The sequence below is a fragment of the Bufo bufo genome, chromosome 7, assembly GCF_905171765.1.
Source record: "Bufo bufo chromosome 7, aBufBuf1.1, whole genome shotgun sequence".
Lineage (NCBI taxonomy): Eukaryota > Metazoa > Chordata > Amphibia > Anura > Bufonidae > Bufo > Bufo bufo.
Window position 1 is genome coordinate 19,945,911 of NC_053395.1, and position 15,545 is coordinate 19,961,455.

The 15,545-nt window shown below is 43.8% G+C and overlaps 1 protein-coding gene across 2 annotated transcripts in view; it reads right to left on the bottom strand.

Annotated features, from left to right (window-relative positions):
- The window catches only part of LOC121008139 (regulator of G-protein signaling 11-like), a 123,076-nt gene that overhangs the window by 27,206 nt on the left and 80,325 nt on the right, over positions 1-15,545 (bottom strand). For both annotated transcript variants that reach the window (XM_040440500.1, XM_040440499.1), the window contains exons 9-16: positions 8,603-8,671; positions 8,289-8,318; positions 6,899-6,960; positions 6,032-6,145; positions 5,526-5,641; positions 5,345-5,432; positions 4,112-4,250; positions 896-978 (exon numbers count right to left, since the gene is read on the bottom strand). In XM_040440500.1, coding sequence (XP_040296434.1) covers positions 896-978; positions 4,112-4,250; positions 5,345-5,432; positions 5,526-5,641; positions 6,032-6,145; positions 6,899-6,960; positions 8,289-8,318; positions 8,603-8,671 — 701 coding nt within the window. The remainder of the gene's footprint in view (positions 1-895; positions 979-4,111; positions 4,251-5,344; positions 5,433-5,525; positions 5,642-6,031; positions 6,146-6,898; positions 6,961-8,288; positions 8,319-8,602; positions 8,672-15,545) is intronic.

Genomic DNA, 15,545 nt, shown 5'->3' on the forward strand with positions numbered 1-15,545 from the left:
CAGACGTGATGATGTTTTCACTGCCTGGTCCTGTCAAGCAAAGAGCAGACAGCGCGAGAGAGATGATATCTAGGTGTAATGGCAACGCCCCCGTTGCTCCTAGAGACTCATTTGCATATAGTAAAACTTTATTTTTCTCAGCAATGCGGGCACATATGAACATGGGACCAACACAGATGCCTTCAGCTGCCAAGTGCACATGTAACAGGTCATAGGTACAAATCTGCTGACAGATGCCCTTTAAATAAAGCATTTTGCAACGTTTGGTTCTGCAGCTTTTCTCCTCCATTTTCAATTCCTCTGCTTGCTGTCAGTGGACATAAAGCTCGTGTTTGCACTTGCAGCTCTGTCCTGACTTGGTTACGCTCCCACACACTTAGGTTTGTGACCATGTATTAGTGCAAGCCTGGTGTCGAGGGGACTGGTGTGGCTGATATTTGTTTTGTTATCATAGAGGATTGTCTGCACTGATACATTGTGGCAAACTGCAGCTTTGTGAAAATGTCATTGAACAAGTTTTCTGTGGCTTAAAGATCGATCTGGACTTGAAATACTCAATTCCACCCCAGTCTCTGACTGCCAGTCCCGTGCGTCTTCAGCTGCTCCTGTGTGACATCCATAGTGACATAGGAGGCCAGATGCACTGCCATAGTGATTGGTCAGTCGCCTAATGTGTCACTGCTAATTCTGTATTGATGTCCCTAAAGTATCCATTCAATGACAGCAAGCAGAGGTCTTAGAAACTGCTCTTGATTGATACATACATGTCTATTAGAAAGTTGCAGAACTGGTCATTATACAATAATTTAGCTGTACTGACATAAGATTGGGCATGTTGACATCCCCCTGACTCCCTGCCCCCCACCCCCTAAAATCCTCAGGAAATCTTACAAACCCTTTCTTTGTCTCAGGAGGGATGAAGGCTTGGCCAAGAAGACTCTTGTACATTTCCGATTTCAGGTATCGGGGATAGGAATCCTGGAGCAGAGGAAAATCTGTTAATTACATCTCCTCCTAATCTACCCCACAGCAGCGGTACTAACTGCCCCAATGACTGGGGTATATACAGTTGCAAGAAAAAGTATGTGAACCCTTTGGAATGATCTGGATTTCTGCACAAATTGGTCATAAAATGTGATCTAAACTTCATCTAAGTCACAACAATAGACAATCACAGTCGGCTTAATCTAATAACACACAAAGAAATAAATGTTACCATGTTTTTATTGAACACACCATGTAAACATTCACAGTGCAGGTGGAAAAAGTATGTGAACCCTTGGATTTAATAACCGGTTGAACCTCCTTTGGCAGCAATAACTTCAACCAGACGTTTCCTGTAGTTGCAGATCAGACGTGCACAACGGTCAGGAGTAATTCTTGACCATTCCTCTTTACAGAACTGTTTCAGTTCAGCAATATTCTTGGGATGTCTGGTGTGAATCGCTTTCTTGAGGTCATGCCACAGCATCTCAATCGGGTTGAGGTCAGGATTCTGACTGGGCCACTCCAGAAGGAGTATTTTCTTCTGTTTAAGCCATTCTGTTGTTGATTTACTTCTATGCTTTGGGTCGTTGTCCTGTTGAAACACCCATCTTCTGTTGAGCTTCAGCTGGTGGACAGATGGCCTTAAGTTCTCCTGCAAAATGTCTTGATAAACTTGGGAATTCATTTTTCCTTCGATGATAGCAATCCGTCCAGGCCCTGACACAGCAAAGCAGCCCCAAACCATGATGTCCCCACCACCATACTTCACAGTTGGGATGAGGTTTTGAGGTTGGTGTGCTGTGTCTCTTTTTCTCCACACAGAGTGTTGTGTGTTTCTTCCAAACAACTCACCTTTGGTTTCATCTGTCCACAGAATATTTTGCCAGTACTGCTGTGGAACATCCAGGTGCTCTTGTGCAAACTGTAAACGTGCAGCAATGTTTTTTTTGGACAGCAGTGGCTTCCTCTGTGGTATCCTCCCATGAAATCCATTCTTCTTTAGTGTTTTATACGTATTGTAGATTCGCTAACAGGGATGTTAGCATATGCCAGAGACTTTTGTAAGTCTTTAGCTGACACTCTAGGATTCTTCTTCACCTCATTGAGCAGTCTGCGCTGTGCTCTTGCAGTCATCTTTACAGGACGGCCACTCCTAGGGAGAGTAGCAGCAGTGCTGAACTTTCTCCATTTATAGACAATTTGTCTTACCGTGGACTGATGAACAGCAAGGCTTTTGGAGATACTTTTATAACCCTTTCCAGCTTCATGCAAGTCAACAATTCTTAATCGTAGGTCTTCTGAGAGCTCTTTTGTGCGAGGCATCATTCACCTCAGGCAATGCTTCTTGTGAAAAGCAAACCCAGAACTGGTGTGTGTTTTTTATAGGGCAGGGCAGCTATAACCAACACCTCCAATCTCATCTCATTGATTGGACTCCAGTTGGCTGACACCTCACTCCAATTAGCTCTTGGAGATGTCATTAGTCTAGGGGTTCACATACTTTTTCCACCTGCACTGTGAATGTTTACATGGTGTGTTCAATAAAAACATGGTAACATTTAATTCTTTGTGTGTTTTTAGTTTAAGCAGACTGTGATTGTCTATTGTTGTGACTTAGATGAAGATCAGATCACTTTTTATGACCAATTTGTGCAGAAATCCATATCATTCCAAAGGGTTCACATACTGTTTCTTGCAACTGTACCTGCATCCCTGTGCAAGGCACCTAACAATGCCATGAGTGACAGTCACAAATGCAGCACTGCTTTCTAAAATCACCAGTTATTTTGTCTGCTTCTCTGGTGTTGCTCATCCTGAGCCTCCTGGTGCATGAATAAAAAGAATGCAACAGTAAAGACTGTCATCAGCAGAATTAGGGGTTAAATTGCGCCATACCATGTCCTTGGTACCATTACAAAAAAGTCCAATCTGGCTGGATTTTATTCAATCATTGGACGGTTGCCTGCTATCTTGATTCCCCCAGACGTGGTAATGGCGCCATTCTACTGCCCCTCGCAGGACATCAAAGGCACCTCTTGTCTTATATGTACTGACATATTGTAAAAACACAAAAATTGGTTTAAAAAAAAAGTGCAAGGGGATAAGACAAATCCTGAGCTCCAGGGACAGGTGCAGATCCTTACGTCAGCACTGCGGTGATTGCAGCACTTAAGCCCCCTCCACCTGTAAAGTAATTATAGTAACACTGCAGGGGTCATATATAGAGAAATTGTTTCAAGCAGCAGCAATCATTCATCGCCAGTCATTTCAATCAGTCAATCCTGGAAGTCCCCGCAGAGTGACATAAGACGCTTATTACCCGGCGCCAGGCACGCCATAAATCCTCTATATCAAACTGAATTTAAGGGGAACTTGTCCCCGAAGCAGCCCGCCTTAGACAGCGGTAAACAAAATGGAGATGGGTCCTGGTATCTAGATATGAGGGTCTGGAGTCTGCTGACTCCTCACCAACTCACTTAAATCAAATATCCGCCCTTTTGTTTATCGCATTTAGTCCCAAAATTTCTGCTGATTGATTTCTTAATGCATCTTTATAGTGACCAGAGTTCAGTTTTCCTGATACAGAGCTCCAAATCCCCTGAATGGAGATTCGTCAAATGGAAAAAAAAAATCCTGTCTGCCTGCAGCCACCACTAGGGGGAGCTCAGAATCTTCCTACAGACAGCTTATACACTGAGCTCAAAAATAAATTTGTATGCAGTGAGCTCCCCCTAGTGGTGGCTGCAGGCCAGTGTATTGGGCTTAAAAATTACATGGTGCTAAAGGTTAAAAAGGGAGAAGACGGCATAATGACGTGAAGGTTTCTTTCTGCTGTGCAGGTCCATACTGCTCATAGGGAACTTGCACTCACTAAAAAGACTCACAGTGCCAAGTGATTGGGTAGAAGGGCATAAATAATGTGCCCTTATGATGATGACTGAGGACATCCTATTCATCATGGAGGTCAGTAAGGTCACAGGGACCATCATCCTCCTCTCTTCACCTGCTTTAATTACATTCAGCTAACAATATTTTTTGCTCCTGTAGGTGGCACCAGTGAGTAGCTGCAGAAAAGCCCAGCTCTATATAAGGCAATAGTAGCAGTGAATTTTTGAAAACCCACCTTTTTCATCAACATGTAGATATGCATTTGGGCATCATCTAACACATAACGATGAGGGTTCTTTATACCTTCTAAAGTCTTCTCCATTGTCTTGCTGTCAATGTTTACCCAGCGAGTTGCTCCAGGGGCCAAAAAATGCCTAAAAAACAAAATGACAAAATGGCAACTTATCTGCACCTTGTCCTCACCCCCCTATTGACATGGCTGCCATAGGTGAAGTCAGCACTGTAGACCCGCAAAGGGGTGGTGGGTCATAAACCTGATTTTGATATGGCTATCTCCCTTATCTCTAGGTTGACCTCCACTGCTAACCCAAAAACAGACCAGATAACGGTCTCCAAGGGTGGTTTGTAGGACTGACTATTCACTAGTGTGGACTGGCAAGGATCTTCTTCTAGATGGGGTCAGGTTTTTGCCTACACTGATGTAGACAATGTTAGTCTGGCCAGGCACAGACACTGCCTTTCTGCCTGTATCCTCCTCCTGTATTGCGTACATGCATGCTTCCTGGCTTTTAAGGGGCCAGTGCATGTGCATCCTAAGTCTGGCTGTCCCAGGGTACTTACTGCACCTACCCCAGTAAGAGGGTTCCTAGGCTTTAGGTTCCTAGTTGCCTAGTTAACCAGTGAAGGTGTGCTATTCTGTCTGTTTACCGACTCTGATACTCTGCTGCCTGCCCTGACCTCAGATTAGTTTCTCAGATACGCACAAACTCTGCCTGCCCTGGCTTCGGCCAGTTTTCTGACTTCGAGTGTTGCCTGATTCTTTGGTGCCTCTGACCCCCTTGGGTCAGCTGCCAACAACACTGGAACTACTCCATGGTGGCCTGGTTGGTTCCCTGCAGCAAAGTCCACGTCATTGCACAGTAAAGGCCAGGACAACGCCCTTATGTTTAGCCCACATCCAAACTGATTAGTTGGCACAGTGGGTCCATTCCCACTGTCCGTTACAGATCAAACAGTATTTTGGATGAAATTTGTGAAGTTCTGGTCTCATAACTACTGTATATGTGGAGTTGTCTTACAGTAAGTATCTGAAGAACATGTAACAATCCGGAATTAATCTCAGACATATTATACCCTTTATTTGTTATTTCATCTTTTAATCATGGACCCAGAGAAGCAAATTATTGGGTATTTTGCACTCCTCGCATATCTGGTCAAAGCCAAGAACTTTGGTAGCACTTTCAGTTTGATTAAGGTCATCCGGAAGACAGATACATTGACGACTTACTCATAGACGGACTGCACTGTAGACACCATTTTGGACTGCTCCCCATATCGTAACTCCTCACACGCCTCCCAAAAATACAGATTTTCAGCTATAAACAAAATAAAATACAAAATGAAAGAGCTTTCTTCCACCAGAACCTATCTGTCAGGAAAACCAAGGAAATGTCCTGGCTGATGCTCACCACTAAATTCTTTCTCCAAGAACTGCAAAAACTCCTTCCGGCCACGTTGGTCATTCAAGAGCTCCATGAAATTAAAAGTCCATCGCTCCACTCGCAGTTTAGTCGGCATTGGGGCCCTGGTGGTAATATTAACATGGATATAAAAAATACAGTCTGATGCTGAAGGTTTGGCACCCCTTGACAAGTCAAGTCCTGTTCCTTTTCAACGTAAAAAAAAAGAAGTCAACATCCACAGGGAACAAACTAAAATGTGATATATTTTTGCATTGTTAAAATTAAATACAGGACTTGGTGTGCTAAAGTTTTGGCACCTTCCCAGGTCTTAGACTTTCATTAATTAACGAATTATGTGACCTTTCAAGAGTAGATCTCAATCCGTGAGTCTTCCTGAGTAAGACTAGAGCTAGAAACATTCTGTAAGGAAGAGTGGAGATATTCAAAAAGACTTGTACCAAATGGGATTGTACTGCCTTTTGCATCAGACTGTATGACTGTGTTCTACGTACATGAGGGCATTCATTGTCCAGTACATGACATCATCCGTGATCCATGGGTTACTGGGAAGGCAGCCAGACATAATTGGATCGTGAGGGAGATATTGCTCACTGAACTTCAGAAACCTACAAGAGAGATAAGAAAATAATAAATCACAAAGTAAAAAATTGCAGACGCTGTTATAGATCTGCAAGGGATTTTCTAAAAGAACTCCACGCTACGTCTATAAGTCATCCTTGATGTCATCCTTTTCGTAGAATGGGCAAAGAGCAAGAAGGATAAGAACTTCTTAAAAAGTATTTTTTGTACTCAGATTGTAACTTAATGTTTCATCAGTGGAACATGCCTATGGGCATCTACATGAGATGGTGCCAAGGACAAAGTGTCAAGTACGGTTTCTTGACTTTTTAGGACCACTCCAGGCATTGAGATTGGAGGACCCACGGAGGAACATGATATTCTAGAACAAACTAACATTGCTCTGGGACTCATTGAAAGGAGATGTCGGGACCTATCCCTTTTCCCAGTGGGTGGTGTCAACCAGCACATGTTTCTTGAAGCCTACAGTATGTGGTGCTCCTTTCAAACAGTGCACAAGGAGGATCCCACTGTAGGGCTCCCTGGTCAACTGGCCCCACAATGAGGACTGCACTGGGGAATACCTCGATTAAATACAGGATGGCCCATAGAGGGGGCTGAGGTAGCAATCACACCTGGGCACTGGTAGCCACATAAGAAGGCCCCAGTATTATAAATGGCACATGGTAGGTGGGTCTCTGTTACAGATTTTGTATTGGGGCCCAGAAGATTAAGGTTCAAGGTGTAGAGAAGAGTAAGGACCAGGACCTCTTGTTTTTGGATGTCGAAATGTAGCTCACCCTTCCAGACAGATAGAAGATTTCACTCTCGTACGTGCCGTGGCTTTTTTGAGGTACTCCACCTGGTATGAAAAATAAATAGAAATATGAATTCCAAGAATATGTTTATCGTAACGCTTTATTTCAGTTGTCATGGTTAGTGTACAGCTCACAGAGGGAGCAGAGTTGGCAACTTGAATGTTTATTTTTTTTTGGACAACTTATCTAAAAATCACGGACAGCCAACATTTTTTACGTACAAGCTGGAAAACCATATTGAATAATGAAGATTATAAGTAATACATGTCTACAGCTCAATATACTGATAGGAACTCATCACCAGGATTTACTGTGAGCTGTAAAATGTTGATAGTTAAAGGGGTTATCCCATCACAATGATCACTAAATCTGTTAATGATTTGACAGTGATCATTTTTGTAAATACATTTTATTACCCAATTCCCACCCTTTTTAAGAAAATAAGTCCCCTCTTACCTGATTGTTGTCTTTAGTCTCCCCTGGTTACGGACACCTCTCGCCTGTCGAATCCCGACGCCGCGCTTGCGCAGAAGACTGAAGATTTTCTCCTAGTCGTGCCGCGCAATGTCCGGAACGCGCACGCCGCTGCCCATGCGCCATGATGACTTCTTCCCAGCCAGTATAGTACAGAGCCGCGAACGCGCACGCTGGCTCTGTACTATACAGGACAGGATTAAGTCACCATGGCGCATGCGCGGCAGCGTGCGCGTTGAAACAGCGCACAGCCCGGCCGGGAGAAGACGTCAATCAAGCTGACTGAGCCCGAATCCAGGAAGTGAACGTCGCACTCGCCGCAGGTAAGTATGAAAACAGTTGATGGACATACCCCTTTAAAAAGTCCCCTATTTTTACGGACTTTCCAGAAATTTCTGGATGGTTTGCAACCCTGAGGGGGAGTAGCCCCTGGGTGAGCCCCGTGACAAACAACATGGCCGACAATGGTAGGTGTCAGACAGCTACTGTGGAGACTGTACACATGGATCAGAAGCACAGACACATTCCTATAGTTCACTGCGTGCAGTACCTTCAGGTGGTACCCACCCGTGTGGTGTGCTGTGTGCAAATATCTATACCGCACAGTGCTTAATTATAAGCACCATCGTGTGCCCAAATAGCAGCGCCATACGGTGGCCAAATAAAATGTCTGCTCAGCTGTCTAAGCAGCAATGCTATACAGGGTCACCACCATCATATACTACAAAAATAAAATTATACAGAATACAGTGCCACACAATACCAGAGTAAATAGCACCACACAGTAGTCAAAAATACCACCATACAGTGCAGAAATAACTGTGTCATCATATCTAATCCCAATGCTGCACAGGGAGAAAACACAATACTGTCACAAAATATTACAAGTTATACTTACCTCCCTTTTGTAATAATCAACATTTCTTCCCTGAAAAAAAAAAGTCATATTAGTTATAATTATTTACATAAACGTCCAACACTCTGACAACCTCTTCCCATAAACCTCTAAATCTCTGACAACCTCTTCACATAAACTTTCAACACTCCGACAACCTAATCACATAAACCTCCAGAAAACTCTGACACCCTCTTCACATAAGGGTCCGACAACTCAAAACAGAAGGATTTTTGACTTTTGCTATTTTTTCCAGTTTCAGAATCTGACACCAAAAGAAAAGTCAAAAGTTGTCTAAACAACTGAAAGAAACTTACCAGTGGCATTGCTCCTGTGTAGCAGTTTCCCCTCTCAGGCCCACGGTCCATCACATTTAGACATCCCGGCTGAAATACACATCAGGAACTTCAACACACAGTCTGTCATGTCAAAGGTTTAATCCTAGCAGTACTTAAAGGGGGGGGGTCCTTACTTAAAGGGGTTGTCCATATATACTGTATATCAGGGAATTGCAATTCCTGGATAGAAGGCTAAAGTGGAGCCTTATTTTATAGTGCATATGTTTCAGACAAAAATTACCACTGCTGTCCTTCATGCTTTACGCTGCAGCTCTGCATGTTCAGACCTTCTGCTTTTCATATGCACAAGCTCAGCTAGAAGTCAGTACATAGAAAGCTTTCTATTACAGCCAATGACTGGCTTCACATTTGAGAATAAATAGGCTTAAACAGGCTAAGTGATAAAAATATTTACTAAATATGAATAAATATATAAATATAAAAAGCAGACAAATCACACACAGAATGGTAAAGGTAAATAATATCAATCACCTGGCCTGCAATCTCTAATTTACTAGATAACAAAGAATATAGAAGGTGATATAATATTTAAATGGGACAGAACTAATCAGTATGTAAAATACCCTTACGACCCAGTGACATGGCCAGAAACAGTACATCACTGCTGAAGCCAGTCACTGGCTGCAGCAGAGCTTGTGATTTTGCTAATGCTGCGCTGTATGTAAAGACTGCAGGGACCAAAACCTGGAGGCATCGGAAGCAGTGCTGAGGACCTGGGCGGTTGTGAGCAGGTAAGAGTGAATCCTCAGCTTAGTGGGGCAGGCTGCAGGCACTTGGTAAAATGTCATTATTACCAGAGAACTCCTTTAAGTCTTATCCTAAATTTTCAATTTCTGACAAGTTGATTGCTTACATTAAATTTATGTCTGAACACGTGCCAAGCAGTGAGGCTATATTTAGAGTAATAAAAAGGAATGCTGACAGCACGATATAACGGGGCGAAAGCGAAATTATACACGTTTAATTATACACCGCTCACACAAACCTTGTGCTTTACTACATAAAGAGGAGCAATGAGGGGATCAGGAGGTCAAAGTCGCCTGAAGGTGACATGCAAATGCCTCCCATTGATTTCTCACTGAACCCGGAGTATTTTCCTAGATCAGAAAGGCAGCTATTGTGGCCTAGAAGAAGCAGACCCTGCGATGAAGGCGTGGGAGAGAACGTGCACGAGAGCCTCCTAAGTGGGACAGATGTGGAGAAGCGACGGCGGTGACTCACAACCTGCTGTTTTGTGCCAGAATTATAGAGCGTTGTGTGGTTTCATACTCCTTTATTATAGTATATACTGTATATATCCAAAAAATATATATGAAAAAATGTATTAGAGATTCCTTTAGAATCTGTGGCTCCATTTACTAAATAATACCAAGATAAGTTTGGGCTGTTGCCTAGCAACAGGTATCACAGCCAGCAGGTGACTACCCTGGATCACCTGTTGAGATGGACACCCACTGTTTTGCCCTAAGGGTGACATTCATACCTATCGCTCCTGCAGTCTCCCTCTATAGTACCGGCATAGCGATAGGCTTAGTGCCTTATGTCACCTATGGCCCAAGTCATTTACAAAGCATGACCATTCTGTCACCTGTGAAATTCAGCGCCAACGTGCTGAAATTTTACTTTGTCTCTATCATATTTACCAATATTTTCATTGGTCAATTCGGGGCGGGCAAACTATGCCCCCAGGAATGCCCCCAAACCCGCCTAGGACTTCCACGTGACGGGTGCCAGTTAGTGGTGGCCCCACCCATTTTCAGCCCAGGACATCCTGAATTTGCTGGGGCTGCCTCTGAAATTTAGGGATAGTCATTGCAAATTTGTAGCAACTATGCTCTGTATTCTGATATTCATTAAAGGTGTTCTCCTGATCATTATAAATAAAGTTTATTGAAGAGAGCACTATGTAGCCTCACACTTTGCAATATACCCTCTGAAGTAATTTGGCCCCTAAGAGCAGAGATCTGGGGCCAGGGTGACAGGGACTGATCTGTCCGTTTACGTACATGTCCAGGACAAGGCATGGGCCAAAGACCTATGCGGATGGGGGGAAGGGGGGGGGGGGATTTGGTGCAAAGGTAAACTGGCTTAGTTGCCTATAGCAACCAATCAGCTTCCACCTTTCGTTTTTCAGAGCTCCTTTAGAAAATAAAAGGTTGAATCTGATTGGTTGCTATGGGCAACTACGCGAGTTTTCCATTGCACCAGTATTGATAAATCAGGGCCTGTTTTTTTTTTTTTTCAATCAACTTTATTTATAGTGTTCAGGAGAACATATAATGGCTCATGCCTTGAATCCAGAGGGGAAAAAAGCAGTACGGTTTGAGAGCTGCATTTATACAAGCAGACAAATAACGCGAGTTTGTGAGCGTTCGTGTGTGTTTGTATTAAGTGTGTGACTTTAGATTACGTGACTTGAGATTCAGGGACTTTAGGAGGGGACTACAGTAAGTTAGATTCTTATCACTGCACCATATTGTATTTTTTCTCTTTTCTTGTGTAATCCCCATTACTATGTGTTCCATTATTGACAGCGCAGTCCAGTGCACATCTTGTCTGATGTATGCAGTCCTGGAACAGCCGTCTGAGGGGGCATATCTTTGTTCAAAATGTGAGCAAATTGCCCGCTTGGAATCGCACATCGTGTATCTAAACGGGCGAGTTTCAACACTGAGAAGCGTTGACAATTTGGAAAAGAGTTTGCTGCTCACTGAGCAAGCACTCTATGGGGTAGATGTGGGGAGGATGGTAGCGAAGAGGATCAGGAAAGTGAGGTAGGTCGCTGGATAACAGAAAGCGGGGTAGAGGGAAAAGTGCCAGGGAGGCTAGCCGAAGGTTGGCAGATGAGGGGCATATCAGTCCAGGGACGGCACTGCTGCAGCCGGACCCTTCCTCTGCCAGTCAGGGGAATGTCAGCTCCAGTAAGCAGGGGACCAGGAGAGCGGGGCAGGCCAGACGGGTGCTGGTAGTGGGAGACTCCATTATTAAGGGTACAGAAAGGGCGATCTGTCACAAAGACCGGGATCGACGAACGGTGTGTTGTTTTCCTGGCGCTCGAGTTCGACACATCGCGGATCGCGTCGACAGATTACTGGGAGGGGCTGGAGAAGATCCAGCGGTCATGGTCCATATCAGAACCAATGACAAAGTTAGCGGTAGGTGGAGCGTCCTTAAAAATGATTTTAGGGATTTAGGTCACAAGCTTAGGGCAAGGACCTCAAAGGTAGTGTTTTCCAAAGTACTACCGGTACCACGAGAAAGGCAGCCGGGAGATTAGGGAGGTTAACAAGTGGCTCAAGAACTGGTGTAGGAAGGAGAGGTTTGGGTTCCTGGAGAACTGGGCCGACTTCTCTGTCACCTACAGGCTCTATCGTAGGGACGGGCTGCACCTCAATGGGGAAGGGGCAGCTGTGCTGGGGGGAAGATGGCTAGAAGGTTGGAGGAGTGTTTAAACTAGGGACTGGGGGGGAGGGTAATTACATTATAGAAGGGGAAGATAGTGCAGATAGAGACGGGGGCAGGTAATGGGACTGGGGGAGAAATGGAGGTTCAGAAGGAAAGGTGTAGGGTAAAAAATATACATAAACCTCTCAAATGTATGTATACTAATGCCAGAAGCCTGACTAATAAACCGGGGAACTGGAATTAGTGATGTGTGAGGAGGACTATGACATAGTGGGAATAACTGAGACATGGCTGGATGATAGCTATGACAGTGGGAATAACTGAGACATGGCTGGATGATAGCTATGACAGTGGGAATAACTGAGACATGGCTGGATGATAGCTATGACAGTAGGAATAACTGAGAAACGGCTGGATGATAGCTATGACAGTGGGAATAACTGAGACATGGCTGGATGATAGCTATGACAGTGGGAATAACTGAGACATGGCTGGATGATAGCTGTGACAGTGGGAATAACTGAGACATGGCTGGATGATAGCTATGACAGTAGGAATAACTGAGAAACGGCTGGATGATAGCTATGACAGTGGGAATAACTGAGACATGGCTGGATGATAGCTATGACATAGTGGGAATAACTGAGACATGGCTGGATGATGGCTATGACAGTGGGAATAACTGAGACATGGCTGGATGATAGCTGTGACAGTGGGAATAACTGAGACACGGCTGGATGATAGCTATGACAGTGGGAATAACTGAGACATGGCTGGATAATAGCTATGACAGTGGGAATAACTGAGACATGGCTGGATGATAGCTATGACAGTGGGAATAACTGAGACATGGCTGGATGATGGCTATGACAGTGGGAATAACTGAGACATGGCTGGATAATAGCTATGACAGTGGGAATAACTGAGACATGGCTGGAGGATAGCTATGACAGTGGGAATAACTGAGACATGGCTGGAGGATAGCTATAACAGTGGGAATAACTGAGACACGGCTGGATGATAGCTATGACAGTGGGAATGACTGAGACACGGCTGGATGATAGGCTGTGACAGTGGGAATAACTGAGACATGGCTGGATGATAGCTATGACAGTGGGAATAACTGAGACACGGCTGGATGATAGCTATGACAGTGGGAATGACTGAGACACGGCTGGATGATAGCTATGACAGTGGGAATAACTGAGACACGGCTGGATGATAGCTATGACAGTGGGAATAACTGAGACACGGCTGGATGATAGCTATGACAGTGGGAATAACTGAGACACGGCTGGATGATAGCTATGACAGTGGGAATAACTGAGACACGGCTGGATGATAGCTGTGACAGTGGGAATAACTGAGACATGGCTGGATGATAGCTATGACAGTGGGAATAACTGAGACATGGCTGGATGATAGCTATGACAGTGGGAATAACTGAGACATGGCTGGATGATAGCTATGACTGGGCAGTTAATGTACAGGGTTACAGTCTGTTTAGAAAGGATCTCCAAAACCGGAGAGGGGGGGGGGGGGGTCTGCCTTTATGTAAAGTCCTGTCTAAAGCCCACAGTCCGAGAAGATATAAGTGAGGGACAGGAACATGTGGAGTCTCTGTGGGTAGAAATACATGGAGGCAAAAACAATAATAAATTACTAATAGGAGTTTACTATAAACCCCCTAATATACCAGAGTCCACAGAAAATCTACTACTAAACGAGATAGACGAGGCGGCAGATCATGAGGTGGTTATTATGGGGGACTTCAACTACCCAGATATAGACTGGGAAACTGAGACCCGTACATCTCATAAAGGAAACAGGTTCTTGGCAATAACCAAAGACAATTACCTTTCCCAACTGGTTCAGGACCCGACTAGAGGGACGGCCATACTGGACTTAGTGTTAGCCAATAGACCTGACAGAACAACAGACGTGCAGGTCGGGGGACACCTGGGAAATAGTGACCATAAAGTAATAACCTTCCAATTATCATTCAAAAGAGTATTTCTTCAGGAAGGAACAAAAATACCAAACTTCAAAAAAGATACATTTAGCCAACTAAGAGAGGCCATAGGCCTAACTAACTGGGACAAAGTCCTCAAAAAATAAAAATACAAAATGGGATTTTTTAAAAAGCATCCTAAAATCTAATTGTGAGAGGTACATACCTTATAGGAATAAAAGGTTAAGGAACAAGATAAAAAAACAATGTGGATAAATAGAACTGTAAGAAAGCATTTAGATCACTAAAACAGGAGGGTAGCGAGGAAGCACTGAAAAACTATAAGGGAAAAAATAGAATATGTAAAAAAAACAAATAAAAGCAGACAAACTAGAGACCGAGAGATTAATTGCCAAAGAGAGCAAAACTAACCCTAAAATGTTGCAGAGAGCGATGAGGAGAAAGCAAAGTTATGAAATATTTTTTTCTCCACTGTATTCACTGAAGAAAATAAACTGTCAGATGAAATTTAGAATGTAAAAGTTAATTCCCAATTAAAAGTGCCCTGTCTGACCCAGGAAGAAGTGCAGCGGCGCCTTAAAAAGATTAAAATATAATTAACCCACGTCCCTCTGATAAGGTCTTACAACCCCTCATGTCCTCTTCTGGTATTACAGACATATGGAGATCTCTTCACCCAGATGATAGAGAATACACACATTTTTCTCATGTGCACCAGTCATGGTCCCGCATTGATTATTTGCTGCCTAGCACAAACATGGAGGGTAGAGTGACCAGTGCCAAGATCCATGATTTGGTGATCTCAGATCACTCACCTGTATTTACTTGCAGAACGCACAACCCAGGGGAACGGATTTTATTTGGCGTTTTTCCTTCCTTCTTGGCCAAAGATGATAACTTCCAGGATATCTTAAAAGGTTGGTGGTTGGAGTTTCAAGATGACAATCCCCCACATGCATCAGATGTCTCTACTTATTGGGAAGCGGCAAAAGCGGTTTTGAGGGGTAAGATTATAGGGTGTATTGGTAACCTCCGCAAAACAATATCTAAACAACATTTAGCGGCCAGTAAATCACTGAGAGAAGCTTATACAACATTTCTAAAATCAGCTTCCTTAACAGATAAAGGTAATTGGATCAGGGCCAGAAGTGATTATCAATTATGGGTGGACAGGAGAGAGTTAATGTATAGGTCGGCTTTCCAAACAGACCTCTTCCGTTTCGGAAATAAGTCAGGGCGCATGTTAGCCAATTTAGCCAGAGGCAGATTCACCCCTACGAACATCACGTCTTTACGAAATGCCAAGGGAACGACACATACAAATCCCAAGACTATTAATAGACTCTTGGCAGAATTTTATGCCGGCTTATACAGTGACTCTCCAAGGGGATCTGAAGCAGGTAAAACCTTCCTGTCATCCATTAATATGCCATTCCTAGATGCGGCTCAACAGGAAAGCTTAAACTCAAAAATTACGGAGGGAGCAATTCTAGCCACCATTAAATCACTGCATAATGGCAAAGC